This window comes from Lepidochelys kempii, chromosome 23 (genome assembly GCF_965140285.1).
Source record: "Lepidochelys kempii isolate rLepKem1 chromosome 23, rLepKem1.hap1, whole genome shotgun sequence".
Taxonomy (NCBI): Eukaryota; Metazoa; Chordata; order Testudines; family Cheloniidae; genus Lepidochelys; species Lepidochelys kempii.
The window spans coordinates 18,677,452-18,692,331 of NC_136402.1; the positions used below are offsets into that span (position 1 = coordinate 18,677,452).

At 70.6% G+C, this 14,880-nt stretch overlaps 1 protein-coding gene across 1 annotated transcript; it reads right to left on the reverse strand.

Annotated features, from left to right (window-relative positions):
• Positions 1-15: 15 nt before the first annotated feature.
• Positions 16-12,863, reverse strand: FOXP3 (forkhead box P3). The gene is made up of 11 exons (XM_078850078.1): positions 12,796-12,863; positions 6,729-6,867; positions 6,533-6,631; positions 6,145-6,235; positions 5,915-6,044; positions 3,101-3,188; positions 2,709-2,789; positions 2,290-2,449; positions 1,538-1,614; positions 555-656; positions 16-395 (listed from the first exon to the last, which is right to left on the reverse strand). The coding sequence occupies exons 2-11, from the start codon at positions 6,849-6,851 to the stop codon at positions 195-197; spliced, it is 1,152 nt and encodes a 383-aa protein (XP_078706204.1). The 5' UTR covers positions 6,852-6,867; positions 12,796-12,863; the 3' UTR covers positions 16-194.
• Between the last annotated feature and the right edge of the window lie 2,017 nt (positions 12,864-14,880).

The window sequence follows — 14,880 nt, forward strand, 5'->3', positions numbered from 1 at the left end:
GACCCCCTCTGGGGGCGTGGCTAACAGGGGAGGCCCCGCTGGACCCCCTCTGGGGGCGTGGCTAACAGGGGAGGCCCCGCTGGACCCCCTCTGGGGGCGTGGCTAACAGGGGAGGCCCCGCTGGACCCCCTCTGGCGGCCTGGCTAACAGGGGAGGCCCCGCCCATCCCCGCTGGACCCCCTCTGGGGGCGTGGCTAACAGGGGAGGCCCCGCTGGACCCCCTCTGGGGGCGTGGCTAACAGGGGAGGCCCCGCCCACACAGGGGCTCCATACAGGGGCGACCGCTGGCTCCGCTTCTTCTGGAACTCGTCCTCGTCCACTGTCCACACGGCGCCTTTCACGTGCTCCACGCGCACGAAGCACTTGTGCAGGCTCAGGTTGTGTCGCACGGCGTTCTGTGGGGGGAGGGGGGGTGAGTGCCCCTCACTCCCGACCCACAGCCCCCTCCCAGCCCCACCGGTGCCCCTCACTCCCGACCCGCAGCCCCTGCCACCCCAGCCCTGGGCCCCCCCACCCTTGCCGGTGCCCCTCACGCCTGACCCGCAGCCCCTCACCTTCCAGGTGGCCGTGTTGTGCCGGAAGTAGCCGAACATGCGGCTGAACCACTGGTAAATCTCGTTCAGCGTCAGCTGCCGCTGGCTGGACTCCAGAATGGCCTGTGGGGGACGGGGGGGGGGCTGTCAGGGCTCGGGTGGGGTAGCCCCTCCCCCCAGGCTCTGGGGCAGGAGGGGGGCACTCTGTGACGAAGTGGGACAGTTCTTAATGTTTCCTCTGAATAGTGTGGGGGTGCCTCAGTTTCCCCTAGGCAGTTCTTAAGTCTCTAGGGGGTGGGGTAAGGGGGTATGATGGTTGCAGAGCCCTAGAGGGCAGGTGTGTGCAGGGGTCTGGACACAGAATGGCCGACACCCTGTTTCCTGGCCACTGGTGGCCTGGGCCCTTCCCCCTGCCAGGTGAGAGCTGAAGGGTTGGAGAACAAAGGGATCCGGTGCCCTCCTGGCCCGGGAAAGGGACAAAGCCCAGAGCAGGGGGGGCGGGAGGGAGTTTCAGTTTGGGGCTGGCTGGGACATGGAGTGAAGGGCAGACGGGGTGTCTGGCTCACTGCCCCCCAAAATGGACCCAGCTGAGGGGTCCTGGTCTCTGCACCTACAAGCTCTGTGTTAGACCCTGTTCCTGTCGTCTAATAAACCTTCTGTTTCCCCGGCTGGCTGAGAGCTGACTGCAGGGTTGGGGGGCAGGACCCTCTGGGCCACCCAAGGACCCCACCCGGGGGGACGCGCTGCGGGAAGCACACAGTGGGGCAGGGGAGGCGGGAGGCTCCGGGGCCGGATCTGGGACGGTGGAAGCTGGGGCAGCGTCTTGCCCTGGGGACAGTCGGCGCCGAGAGAGGAGGGTCCCCAGAGTCCTGCCCGGCTTCGGGGGAGCAGGTCCGAGCATGGCCCGGGGACCCTGCGACAGCCCTAGTGGCAGGGCAGATGGGGGATGGCGGCTGGGGGGGTTGGGCAAGGTGGGGCGGGGGTCCCTGGGGTCGGGGGCTCACCCAGCGGATCAGCGTCGCGTAGGTGAAGGGCGGCCGGGCCGTGCTGAGCCGATAAAATTCCAGGCTTGGGCCCAGGTCTGCGGGGTGAGCACAGCTGTCGAGCAAGGGGGGATGACGCCGCATGGCCTGCCCCCCAACCAGGCTCAAGTATTACCCCTCCCCCAGCATGCACTCACCCCTCGGCCTCCACGCTGGCCCCCAGTCCCCACCCAGAGCCGGGAGAGAACCCAGGAGTCCTGGCTCCCAGCCCCCCCTGCTCCCACCACCAGTCCCCACCCAGAGCCAGGAGAGAACCCAGGAGTCCTGGCTCCCAGCCCCCCTTGCTCCCACCACCAGTCCCCAGTCCCCACCCAGAGCCGGGAGAGAACCCAGGAGTCCTGGCTCCCAGCCCCCCCTGCTCCCACCACCAGTCCCCACCCAGAGCCAGGAGAGAACCCAGGAGTCCTGGCTCCCAGCCCCCCCTGTTCCCACCACCAGTCCCCAGTCCCCACCCAGAGCCGGGAGAGAACCCAGGAGTCCTGGCTCCCAGCCCCCCCTGCTCCCACCACCAGTCCCCACCCAGAGCCGGGAGAGAACCCAGGAGTCCTGGCTCCCAGCCCCCCCTGCTCCCACCACCAGCCCCCAGTCCCTGCCCAGAGCCGGGAGAGAACCCAGGAGTCCTGGCTCCTAGCCCCCCCTGCTCCTACCACCAGCCCCCAGCCCCCAGCCCAGAGCTGGGAGAGGACCCAGGCGTCCGGGCCCCAGCCTCTAACCTGAGAAGATGCCGACACCGTGGCTGCCCCAGGAGTGGGGCTGGGGGGTCAGTGGAGTCTGCAGCGCCCCCTTCTGGGCAGGGAGGGCAGCTCCCGAGCAGGCCCAGCCCCAGGGGTTGGGGGGTCGGGTGGGGCAGCGCTGGCCCCTCGCTGACAGTGCCTGGGGGGGAGGGAACAGGTGAGGGATGGGGGAGGGGATTCTGGCCCCACTCCCTCCTCTTCGCCCCCACCCCATGGATTCTGACTCCGCCCCACCAGGCTTTAGGCCCTGCCCCCACTAACTTCATCTCTGCCCCGATGTCTGGCCCCACCCCCAGTCCCTCACCTCCCCCCAGACTCGGACCCCCCACCCCATTCCTCCCACCCCAAGGCTCTGCCCCCTTCTTGCTCCACCCAAGAGGACCCCCCCCGGCTCTTACTGGGTCGAGGGCTCGGTCTGTGGCCTCCATCGTGGCCAGCTGGGCCTGCATGGCCCCCAGGCGACGCCGCTCCTGCTCCAGCTGGGGGGGAGGGGGACAGGTGAGGGGGGGCAGGAAACGGGTTGGGGGGAATCCCCCTGGACTACAACTCCCATGATGCACCTGGGTGACACTTCCCATGATGCTCTGTGACGGATCGAGGCCCCCCCCCACATGAAGATGCCTGCGAGGGGGGAGCCCCCCCAGGGCAGACCCCCCCCCCGGTACCCAGTGTCAGTGACCCCAGCCCCAGTTATCCCCCCCACCTTCTCCCCGAGGCAGCACCCAGCTGCGATTGTCCCCCCCAGCCCCTGTGGGGCAGCCGCCCCCCATCTGCCTCCTGCCAACCTCACCTGCTCCTCCAGGTGCTCGACCAGCTCCCTCTGCCGCCGGCACCGGGCTGCCCCATCCTGCACCCACAGCGGCTCCTGCCGGGGGGGTCTGCCGAGATCAACAGTTCAGCTGGCCTGCCCCCTCCCAGAGCCGGGAGAGAACCCAGGCGTCCGGGCTCCCAGGCATCCGGACTCCCAGCCCCCCAGTCTAACCCCCCACCCCCCTCCCAGAGCCAGGAGAGAACCCAGGCGTCCGGGCTCCCAGCCCCCCCACATCTAACCCCCCACCCCCACCCCCCTCCCAGAGCCGGGAGAGAACCCAGGAGCAGGGCCCCCACGGGAGGGCTGTGTCGGGCCCCAGGCCCCTGCGGGGGGTGGGGGGCTGGCCACTTCCTGAGGGAAGTGCAGTCACCCGGCCCCAGCCTGCTCCCTCCCCTGGCTCCCGGGCAGGGGGGGTCGGCCCCCCCAGCACTCGCCGGCGCGGCGGGGGCCGGGTCGCTCCACTTACCGCCGCAGGGGAGTGCTGGGGGGCCGCCCCCTGCAGCCCTCAGGGGACAGGGTGGCTGCAGTGGGGCTGGGGGCCGTGGGGAAGAGGCTGGAGCAGCAGCCGCGTAGGGCACCCGGAAACGGGGTGCCCCAAATGTCCTGGTGCCCCATGCAGCTGCGTGCTATGCGTAGGGGTAGGGACGGCCCAGCCCCCCCTCCCCTCCCGGAGCCGGGGAGAGAACCCAGGCATCCGGGCTCCCAGCCCCCCCCCCGCTCTAAGCCCCTGGCCCCCACACCCCTCCCGGAGCCGGGGAGAGAACCCAGGCATCCGGGCTCCCAGCCCCCCCCTGCTCTAAGCCCCTGGCCCCCACACCCCTCCCGGAGCCGGGGAGAGAACCCAGGCATCCGGGCTCCCAGCACCCCCTGCTCTAAGCCCCTGGCCCCCACACCCCTCCCAGAGCCGGGAGAGAACCCAGGCGTCCTGGCTCCCAACCCCCCCCCCGCTCTAAGCCCCTGGCCCCCACACCCCTCCCGGAGCCGAGGAGAGAACCCAGGCATCCTGGCTCCCAGCCCCCCCCCCCCCCGCTCTAAGCCCCTGGCCCCCACACCCCTCCCGGAGCCGGGGAGAGAACCCAGGCATCCGGGCTCCCAGCACCCCCTGCTCTAAGCCCCTGGCCCCCACACCCCTCCCGGAGCCGGGGAGAGAACCCAGGCGTCCTGGCTCCCAGCCCCCCCCCCCCCCGCTCTAAGCCCCTGGCCCCCACACCCCTCCCAGAGCCGGGGAGAGAACCCAGGCGTCCTGGCTCCCAGCCCCCCCCCCCCGCTCTAAGCCCCTGGCCCCCACACCCCTCCCGGAGCCGAGGAGAGAACCCAGGCGTCCTGGCTCCCAGCCCCCCCCCCGCTCTAAGCCCCTGGCCCCCACACCCCTCCCGGAGCCGGGGAGAGAACCCAGGCGTCCTGGCTCCCAGCCCCCCCCCCCGCTCTAAGCCCCTGGCCCCCACACCCCTCCCGGAGCCGGGGAGAGAACCCAGGCATCCGGGCTCCCAGCACCCCCTGCTCTAAGCCCCTGGCCCCCACACCCCTCCCGGAGCCGGGGAGAGAACCCAGGCGTCCTGGCTCCCAGGCCCCCCCCCCCCCGCTCTAAGCCCCTGGCCCCCACACCCCTTCCGGAGCCGGGGAGAGAACCCAGGCGTCCTGGCTCCCAGCCCCGCCCCCCGCTCTAAGCCCCTGGCCCCCACACCCCTCCCGGAGCCGAGGAGAGAACCCAGGCGTCCTGGCTCCCAGCCCCCCCCCCCCTCCGCTCTAAGCCCCTGGCCCCCACACCCCTCCCGGAGCCGGGGAGAGAACCCAGGCGTTCTGGCTCCCAGCCCCCCCCCCCGCTCTAAGCCCCTGGCCCCCACACCCCTCCCGGAGCCGGGGAGAGAACCCAGGCGTCCTGGCCCCCACACCCCTCCCGGAGCCGGGGAGAGAACCCAGGCGTCCTGGCTCCCAGCCCCCCCCCCCCGCTCTAAGCCCCTGGCCCCCACACCCCTCCCGGAGCCGGGGAGAGAACCCAGGCGTCCTGGCTCCCAGCCCCCCCCCCCCCCGCTCTAAGCCCCTGGCCCCCACACCCCTCCCGGAGCCGGGGAGAGAACCCAGGCGTCCTGACTGTGCGGGTTTACAATGGCGCCAGGCTCGGAAGGCCCCCCACCTGCTCCACTTGCCCTGTGCCCCGAGACCCCACCTGCCCCCTGGCTCCCCCCACTTGCTGCTCTTGGCCCCTCCTGGCCTGCAGCTCCGGGCGTCTCTGCCTCCCTCCCCCTGGGGGGCCCGGGACTGGGGCAGACGCCGGGCTGGTCTTGGGCAGTTGGGGAGCAGGGGACGGTGGGGGGCCTTGGCTGGGCCCCTCCAGGCAAGTGGGTCCTGAGCCAGGTCCTGGCCTGGCTGATCCCGCCACTCCCGAGGGGCGGGCCCTGGCTCATCCCGGCGGGGCGTGGGGGGGCCTGAGGGAGTGGGGTTGTGGGGGGCGCTGGCCATAGGGCTTTGGGGGCTGTTGGGCGGGGGTCTGTGGCCCGGCGGGGGCCGCCCCCCGAGGGGCACGGGCAGGCTGGCAGCACAGGGCCGGGCGGGGACCTGGCAACTGGCGCTTGGTAACCCGTGGCCTCGCGCTGGGCTGGGTGGAGCCGGGTCTGGGGACCGCCCCCCGCCCCAACTCCGTGGCCCCCGGTGGGGCCCACAGATATGTTTGGTGCCAGGCCCACAAAAGGTTAATCCGGCCCCCCCGCTCTAATCCACCAGCCCCCCTCCCCTCCCAGAGCTGGGGAGAGAACCCAGGAGTCCTGGCTCCCAGCCCCCTCCCCAAGCACTCACCTCTCATTCTGCCCCCTGTGGTCCCCAGGGCTGGGGCAGTGGTGGGGGGGAGACTGGTCCGGGGAGTGGGGGGCATAGCGGGGGGCAGCTGGGTCCCTCAGAATCCACTCCATGCCTTTTATGTTAATCCCTGGAACAAGGGGGGGAGAAATGGGGGGGTGGGCCAGGGCACCATGCCAGGCTACACCCCACTCGCCAGAACCCCCGCCCCTCCCGGCACCCTCGGTTACCATGTGTCAAGCCGTGGCGGGACCTCACCACCACCACGCCCGGGGGCTGGAGGTGCAGGATGGAGGGGCGGGCGCTGGGCTCCGGAGAGATCTGGGGGGAAGAAAGTGAGGGGGTGAATGGGGGGCAGAACCCAGGTGTCTGGACTCCCAGCCCCCTCCGCAGTAACCACTAATCCCCCACTCCTCTCCCAGCACCGGGGAGAGAACCCAGGAGTCCGAGCTCCCAGCCCCCTCCGCTGTAACCACTAATCCCCCACTCCTCTCCCAGCACCGGGGAGAGAACCCAGGAGTCCGAGCTCCCAGCCCCCTCCGCTGTAACCACTAGTCCCCCAAGCCCTTTCCAGCACCAGGGAGAGAACCCAGGAGTCCGGGCCCGGTGCGGTGGTACCTGTTGGATGAGCAGTGCCTGGCGCTGGGTGTCCTGGAGCAGGGCCTGGAGCTGGGGGGTGGTTTGGGGATCCCCCATTGCCACGGGGTACGGTGGCATCTGTGGGGCAGGCAAAGGGGGGGTGCTGTCAGTCCTGGGGGGCTAGGGAGGTAGGCTGCCCCCTCTGTGCCCCTCCCCCAGCCACGTGGGGACCCACCTGCTGCTTCCTGGAGGGGGCGCTAGTTCCACGGGTGAGCACCGTGGGGCGGTTCTGGGCCCCGCCGGGTGGGCCGGCTGGGCTGTCGCCATGGGGCACTCGGGATGCCGTGCGGCTGGGCATCGGGGCCTGGCGCAAGCTGTGGGGAGAAAGGGCAGCTGAGGGGGTGGGAGAAGCGACGAGGAAGTACACGCGTGTGTGACTGGTCACACGTTAAGCCGTGCACGGGGCGTGAGCAAGTGTGATCCGTGCAACACGTCCCACGTACACGCACGGAGGAGATTCATGCAAGTCGCGGGGAGCACACGCAGGGCAGCGGTTTCCCATGGCGCGCGGGGCACCAGGTGCATGTCAGAGCCACGCAACACGGGGTGGGTGGATCCCCGGTGAGCGTGCGTGCAAGTGTGAACCACGCGACTCTGAGCCATGTCATGCGTGGGGGCCGGGAGCCACAGGGCCCAGCCGGACCTTAGCAGCCCTCAGCCTCCCTGACGAGCCGCGGGGCTAATTAGTGCACGCGGCTGGGGGAAACGGGCCTTGATTAGCCAGACGGGTCTGACCCAGAGCCGGGAGATCCAGGAGAGGGGGGCAGAGGGGCGGATGTGGGGCGAGATAGAGGGAGGGGAGAGACTGGGGGCTGGGAGGGCTGGTTAGAGGGATGGAGGGGGTGGGGGGAGCGCCGAGGGGAGCAGCGACCTGTGGCTCTGGCCGTGGGATTTTGTGCCGTGAGCTGGGGCAGCGGCCGGCTGGGACCGGGGACCCCAGAGAGCGACAGGCCCCCGGCAGCGCCGTCACCAGCCACGAGGGGGCGCCCCGGAGGCGAGGGCATGGCCGAGCACGCACGCGTGTCTGTGATCCGTGCGACGTGTCGTGTCCTGGGGAACGTGCCTGGCTGAGCATGAGCCGCGTCTTTGCCCCCGTGAGCGCCCAGGGACGGGACGTGCCCCGCAGCCTCGTGCCACGAGCGGCCAAGACGCGTGGGCCAGCGTGATCTGTGGCCCGCCTCGCACGGCCAGCGCACTAGGCCCTCCCCTGGCTCGCACGTGTGCAGCCCCCGTGACATGCGGGCATCTCCTCCGTGCCTTTGGGCCGCTCGCACGCCAGCCCACCGGGGCTCACATGTCACTCTGAACATGCCTGGACACGTGACGCACCCTCCAGATGGGCGGTCCCAGGTTCGGGGGCGAGAGCAAACACCCAGCTCCGGGAGGGGGGTGAATCCAGCCAACGCCCCCCATATTACCCCCACACCTTGACCCCTGCACCTCCCATCTTGCTCTGACCTGTAGCTAGACCCTACCCCCTCCAGCTCCTCGCGGGCCCCCATGCCCCTTCCTGCCCCCCAACCTCTAACCCCCACTCCCCTCCCAGAGCCGGGGACAGCTCCCAGGAGTCCTGGCCCCTAGGCCCCCTGCTCTAACCCACTACACCCCACCGCCCCCCCAAGCTGGGGAAAGCACCCAGGCTCCCAACCCTGCACACTCCCCCCGCTCTAACCACTAGACCCCACTCCCCGCCCAGGGCAGGGGCCGCATCGAGCCACTTCCCCGCAGCGGGGGCGGGGCCGGGGCCAGGTTCCGAGAATCGGGGTGACGTCCCGTTCGGCCCCGCTCTGATTTCTCACCGCGGCCCCCGCTTCCCAGACGTCACGGAACCCGGCCACGTCAGCGGCGTGGGACGCGGCGCCCAGGGGTTAAATCCGGGGCGGCCCACCCCCCGCCTCAGCACGCACAGAGCTGGGGGGGTGCAGCCTGGTGACCCGAGGCCCCCAGCCCAGCCCAGCCCCAAGGGTCCGTGGGAGGCTGGATTTCATCTGCTCCCCCACCCGGCCCTGATCCTCCCCAAAGCTCGAGTCGCGCTAGGCCTGGAGACAGTGCACACGAGTAACCAGCTCGGGTCTTACAGGCCCCACTCCGCTGCCAGGGAACCCAGGCGTCCTGGCTCCCAGAGCACCCCCACGCTCTGAGCACCAGCCCCCACTCCCCTCCCAAAGCCGGGGAGAGAACCCAGAAGTCCGGGCTCCCAGACCGCCCTCTCTAACCCACCAGCCCCCACTGCCCTCCCAGACCGGGGAGAGAACCCAGGCATCCTGGCTCCCAGCCCCCACGTTCTAACCACCAGCCCTCACTGCCCTCCCAGAGCTGGGGAGAGAACCCAGGAGTCCGGGCTCCCAGCCCCCACGCTCTAACCACCAGCCCCCACTGCCCTCCCAGACCGGGGAGAGAACCCAGGCATCCTGGCTCCCGGAGCACCCCCACGCTCTGAGCACCAGCCCCCACTCCCCTCCCAAAGCCGGGGAGAGAACCCAGAAGTCCGGGCTCCCAGACCGCCCTCTCTAACCCACCAGCCCCCACTGCCCTCCCAGACCGGGGAGAGAACCCAGGCATCCTGGCTCCCAGCCCCCACGTTCTAACCACCAGCCCTCACTGCCCTCCCAGAGCTGGGGAGAGAACCCAGGAGTCCGGGCTCCCAGCCCCCACGCTCTAACCACCAGCCCCCACTGCCCTCCCAGACCGGGGAGAGAACCCAGGCATCCTGGCTCACAGACCGCCCCCACGCTCTGAGCACCAGCCCTCACTCCCCTCCCAGGGTCGGGGAGAGAACCCAGGAGTCCGGCCTCCCAGCCCCCATGCTCTAACCACCAGCCCCCACTCCCCTCCCAGAGCTGAAGAGAGAACCCAGGAGTCCGGGCTCCCAGCCCCTGAGCCAGGTATTTCTCCCCAGTTCTGGCAGCTGCAGTTTCTGTCTCGGGTGTTTTCTGGGCCCGGTTCTGTGTAAAGGGACCTGGCCCGTGGGCGTCCACACAGAGATTCGAAAGAGGAATCGGCAGTGGAGCTGGCTCAGCCCAGCCGGGTCCCTTTGCCTGTGGTGTGAACGCGCCATTGAGTTGCCGTCAGGGGAGAAATTCCGGCTCCTGGCCACGCTCTCGATGGGGTTCTGCAGCCAGACGGACCCAGTCTGGAGTCTACATCGCGTCTCAATGAGCAGGAATCGGGAGTTCGAGTCTGGATCAATCCACGGGGCCGGGTTTGCGGCGTGTCACGTTATTAAAATCCCGCTGTGTTTGGCGGGGTGACTCCAGATTGACTCTGGGGTGCTAGGCTCAGAATCCAGCTCTGCTCCTGTTGCAATGAGGAGTGACTCCAGACTGACCCCAGGTCAGCTGAGATCAGAAACCCCTCCTGTCCCTGCTGAAGTCAGGGGTGACTCTGGATTGACCCTGGGGCAGACCTTAAATCAGCCGAACGACTCGTGGCCGCCTCTGGCCTGCCGGGGCCTGCCCCGATCCCCCCCGACCCCGGTCCCACCCCACTCACCGCTGGGCGCTCCTCAGCATCCCGGCTGGCAGGGGAGCCAGTGTGAAATCCGCCCCGCAGGTGGGTATTTATAGGGCAGCCCTGGGGCGGCCGCGCTCCCCTTGCCGGGTGACTCAGTGGAAACGGAGCACCAGGGCGGCATGCCCCGCGTGCCCTTTGGGGGGGGGGTTTCTTTGCTCGAAAATAACACCAGCGTTTCGGTCGGGGTTTTCGGCGCCCCAGCCCCCGAGGCTTTTGAGCACCAAGAAGCTACCGCAAAAATATCCGTGTGCGAGGGAAAGAAAACCACAGCGTGCACGAGAGAGACACGCGCGCGAGCACACCCCGCCGGAGGAAACCAATTCGCGGGGGGTTATTAAGAGCCGGCGGTGGTGCGGGGCCGGGCCCCCCGTGAGCGGGGCCGAGGGATGGGAATCGGGGCAGGAAGGCTGGGGCAGACTCAGGTTGCCTGTCGTGCGGGAGAAATGGGGTGTTGCTGCTAATGGCGCGGGGAGAGAACCCAGGAGTCCGGGCTCCCAGCCCCCGCGCTGTACCCCACCAGAGCCCACTGCCCTCCCAGAGCCAGGGAGAGAACCCAGGAGTCCGGGCTCCCAGCCCCCGCGCTGTACCCCACCAGAGCCCACTGCCCTCCCAGAGCCGGGGAGAGAACCCAGGAGTCCGGGCTCCCAGCCCCCGCGCTGTACCCCACCAGAGCCCACTGCCCTCCCAGAGCCGGGGAGAGAACCCAGGAGTCCGGGCTCCCAGCCCCCGCGCTGTACCCCACCAGAGCCCACTGCCCTCCCAGAGCCGGGGAGAGAACCCAGGAGTCCGGGCTCCCAGCCCCCGCGCTGTACCCCACCAGAGCCCACTGCCCTCCCAGAGCCGGGGAGAGAACCCAGGAGTCCGGGCTTCCAGCCCCCGCGCTGTACCCCACCAGAGCCCACTGCCCTCCCAGAGCCGGGGAGAGAACCCAGGAGTCCGGGCTCCCAGCCCCCGCGCTGTACCCCACCAGAGCCCACTGCCCTCCCAGAGCCGGGGAGAGAACCCAGGAGTCCGGGCTCCCAGCCCCCGCGCTGTACCCCACCAGAGCCCACTGCCCTCCCAGAGCCGGGGAGAGAACCCAGGAGTCCGGGCTCCCAGCCCCCGCGCTGTACCCCACCAGAGCCCACTGCCCTCCCAGAGCCGGGGAGAGAACCCAGGAGTCCGGGCTCCCAGCCCCCGCGCTGTACCCCACCAGAGCCCACTGCCCTCCCAGAGCCGGGGAGAGAACCCAGGAGTCCGGGCTCCCAGCCCCCGCGCTGTACCCCACCAGAGCCCACTGCCCTCCCAGAGCCGGGGAGAGAACCCAGGAGTCCGGGCTCCCAGCCCCCGCGCTGTACCCCACCAGAGCCCACTGCCCTCCCAGAGCCGGGGAGAGAACCCAGGAGTCCGGGCTCCCAGCCCCCGCGCTGTACCCCACCAGAGCCCACTGCCCTCCCAGAGCCGGGGAGAGAACCCAGGAGTCCGGGCTCCCAGCCCCCGCGCTGTACCCCACCAGAGCCCACTGCCCTCCCAGAGCCGGGGAGAGAACCCAGGAGTCCGGGCTCCCAGCCCCCGCGCTGTACCCCACCAGAGCCCACTGCCCTCCCAGAGCCGGGGAGAGAACCCAGGAGTCCGGGCTCCCAGCCCCCGCGCTGTACCCCACCAGAGCCCACTGCCCTCCCAGAGCCGGGGAGAGAACCCAGGAGTCCGGGCTCCCAGCCCCCGCGCTGTACCCCACCAGAGCCCACTGCCCTCCCAGAGCCGGGAGAGAACCCAGGAGTCCGGGCTCCCAGCCCCCGCGCTGTACCCCACCAGAGCCCACTGCCCTCCCAGAGCCGGGGAGAGAACCCAGGAGTCCGGGGCTGGGCCGGAACGGAGCGTGCGGGGCTGTGAAGCTCCGTGTGTGACTCCGAGAGAGAGACTGTGAATCAGGGGGTGGGGGGTTGTGTAGTGGTGGGCGGGTGGGCCTGACTGGGTAGCGCCCTGTGTGAGTCCCCAGCACTGTGCGTGCAACTGCCTACTGCTCTGCGTGCGTGGGGGTGCGTAGCGTCCACGAGCGGTCGTGTGGCGCGCTGTGTGTGTGCGTCACTCTGGTGGTGCGGTTGTGTAGCGCGGTGTGTGTGTGTCCGTGCGGTTGTGTAGCGGGATTGTGTAGGTCGCCGTGTGTGACCCTGCAGCGCCGTGTGTGTGTGTGTTGGTGCGGTGGTGTAGCGCGGTGTGTGTGCATCACTCTGGTTGTGTGGTGCGGTTGTGTAGCACGGTTGTGTAGGTCGCCGTGTGTGACCCTGCAGCGCCGTGTGTGTGTGTGTGTTGGTGCGGTGGTGTAGCGCGGTGTGTGTGTGCGTCACTCTGGTTGTGTGGTGCGGTTGTGTAGCGCAGTTGTGTAGCGGGTTTGTGTAGCGGGGTTGTGCAGGTCGCCGTGTGTGTGTGCGTCACTCTGGTTGTGTAGCGCGGTTGTGTAGCGGGGTTGTGTAGCGGGGTGTGTGTGCGTCACTCTGGTTGTGTGGTGCGGTTGTGTAGCGGGGTTGTGTAGCACGGTTGTGTAGCGCGGTTGTGTAGCACGGTGTGTGTGCGTCACTCTGGTTGTGTAGCGCGGTTGTGTAGCGGGGTTGTGCAGGTCGCCGTGTGTGACCCTGCAGCGCTGTGTCTCCCTCTGACTGCGTGTGCGTCCCAGGCCGCCTGGCCCCCCAACCCCTCTCCTCACCCCTTCCCCCCCAGCGGCTCAGACCCCCCTGCAGCCCGCCTCTCACCTTGGGGGGCTCCAGCCGCCCCGCCCCACCGGGGAGCCCCATGGCCGCTGGCTCAGAGCACCCGGGGCTCCTCAGACGCATCTGGGCCCCCCCCACTGTCCCCCGGTTATATGGGCGCCGGCCTCCTCCCGACGCGATGCCAAACCCTCTGCCCGCCCCCCCGACCCACTGCCCTGCCCCCCCGGCGCCGCTGGGGTGCGGCTGCCCCGACCCCCCCCAGAGCAGGCGGGGAATTTTCAGGGGAACTCCAGGGTCAGGTCGGGGCGCGGGCAACTTTCACTGCGCCGGAGAGACGGCAGCTGGCTGACCTGAGACAGGGCCCGCCCCCCCCCAGCCGGGCCCCCAGGCCCCCCCGGCACCGCCCGTCCCCCCCGAGCCAGGCCCGCAGGCCCCCCCGGCACCGCACATCCCCCCCGAGCCAGGCCCGCAGGCCCCCCCGGCACCGCCCTTCCCCCCCGAGCCAGGCCCGCAGGCCCCCCCGGCACCGCCCGTCCCCCCCGAGCCAGGCCCGCAGGCCCCCCCGGCACCGCCCGCCCCCCCTGAGCCAGGCCCGCACACACACCCCGGCACCGCCCACCCCCCCCCGAGCCAGGCCCGCACACACACCCTGGCACCGCCCGTCCCCCCCGAGCCAGGCCCGCAGGCCCCCCCGGCACCGCCCGACCCCCCGAGCCAGGCCCGCACACACACCCCGGCACCGCCCACCCCCCCCCGAGCCAGGCCCGCACACACACCCTGGCACCACCCGTCCCCCCCGAGCCAGGCCCGCAGGCCCCCCCGGCACCGCCCGACCCCCCGAGCCAGGCAGTGGCTCGTCCCTGCCATCTGTCCCCCCCAGGGTCCGGGTCCCCTCGCGGGGCGGCTGGCGCTCTCTGACCCTGCCCTAGTGAGGAGGGGTGAGTGGGGCTGGACACACAGGCGGGGGGAGGGGTGTGCATGGGGACAGACAGGCGGACGGAGGGGTGTGCGTGGGGATGGATGGATGGAGGGGTGTGTGTATGGACAGACACGTGAGCAGAGAGCTGTGCATGGTGATGGACAGACGGGCAGAGAGGTGTGCATGTGGACAGACAGGCGGAGGGGCATGTGTGGATAGACAGACAGGCGGACGGAGGGGTGTATAGGGATGGACGGTCAGGCGGAGGGGTGTACGTGGGGACAGACAGGCGGACAGAGGGGTGGGTGTGGACGGACAGTCAGGCGGACGGAGGGGTGTATGGGGACAGACGGACAGACAGGAGCAGGGGTGGGCGTGGGCACAGACATGCAGGCGGAGGGGGCTATTTGTGTGGGGACGGACAGGCGGACGGAGGGGCAGAGGTCAGTGGGCAGGGGGGGCCGAATGCTGCAGGCTGCTGGTGACCCTGCTTAGCCAGCTTGGGGCTCGGGTGGGCTGGGGGGCAGGGAAAGGGGGGCTCGGGGGAGGGCAGAGAGCCTGGGCGTCATTAGTTACCAGCCCCCCGCCCCTGCCCCTACACCCCCCTCATCCCACTGCCCTGCCCCCAGCCCCTCCCACGTCCCCCAGCCCCTGCCCCACAACCCCCTCCCCTGCCCCATCCCCTCCCCACTCGTCCCAGTGCCCTGCCCCCATCCCCTCCCTCATCCCCTCCCCACTCATCACAGTGCCCTGCCCCCAGCCCCTCCCACGTCCCCCGCCCCTGCCCCCAGCCCCTCCCCACTCATCCCACTGCCCTGCCCCCAGCCCCTCCCTCATCCCCCGCCCCTCCCCCCCTCATCCCACTGCCCTGCCCCCAGCCCCTCCCTCATCCCCCGCCCCTCCCCCCACAACCCCCTCCCCTGCCCCATCCCCTCCCCACTCATCCCAGTGCCCTGCCCCCAGCCCCTCCCACGTCCCCCGCCCCTGCCCCAGCCCCTCCCACGTCCCCCAGCCCCTGCCCCACAACCCCCTCCCCTGCCCCATCCCCTCCCCACTCATCCCACTGCCCTGCCCCCAGCCCCTCCCTCATCCCCCCCGCCCCTCCCCTGCCCCCAGCCCCTCCCTCATCCCCTCCCCACTCATCACAGTGCCCTGCCCCCAGCCCCCCTACGTCCCCCGCCCCTGCCCCCAGCCCCTCCCCACTCATC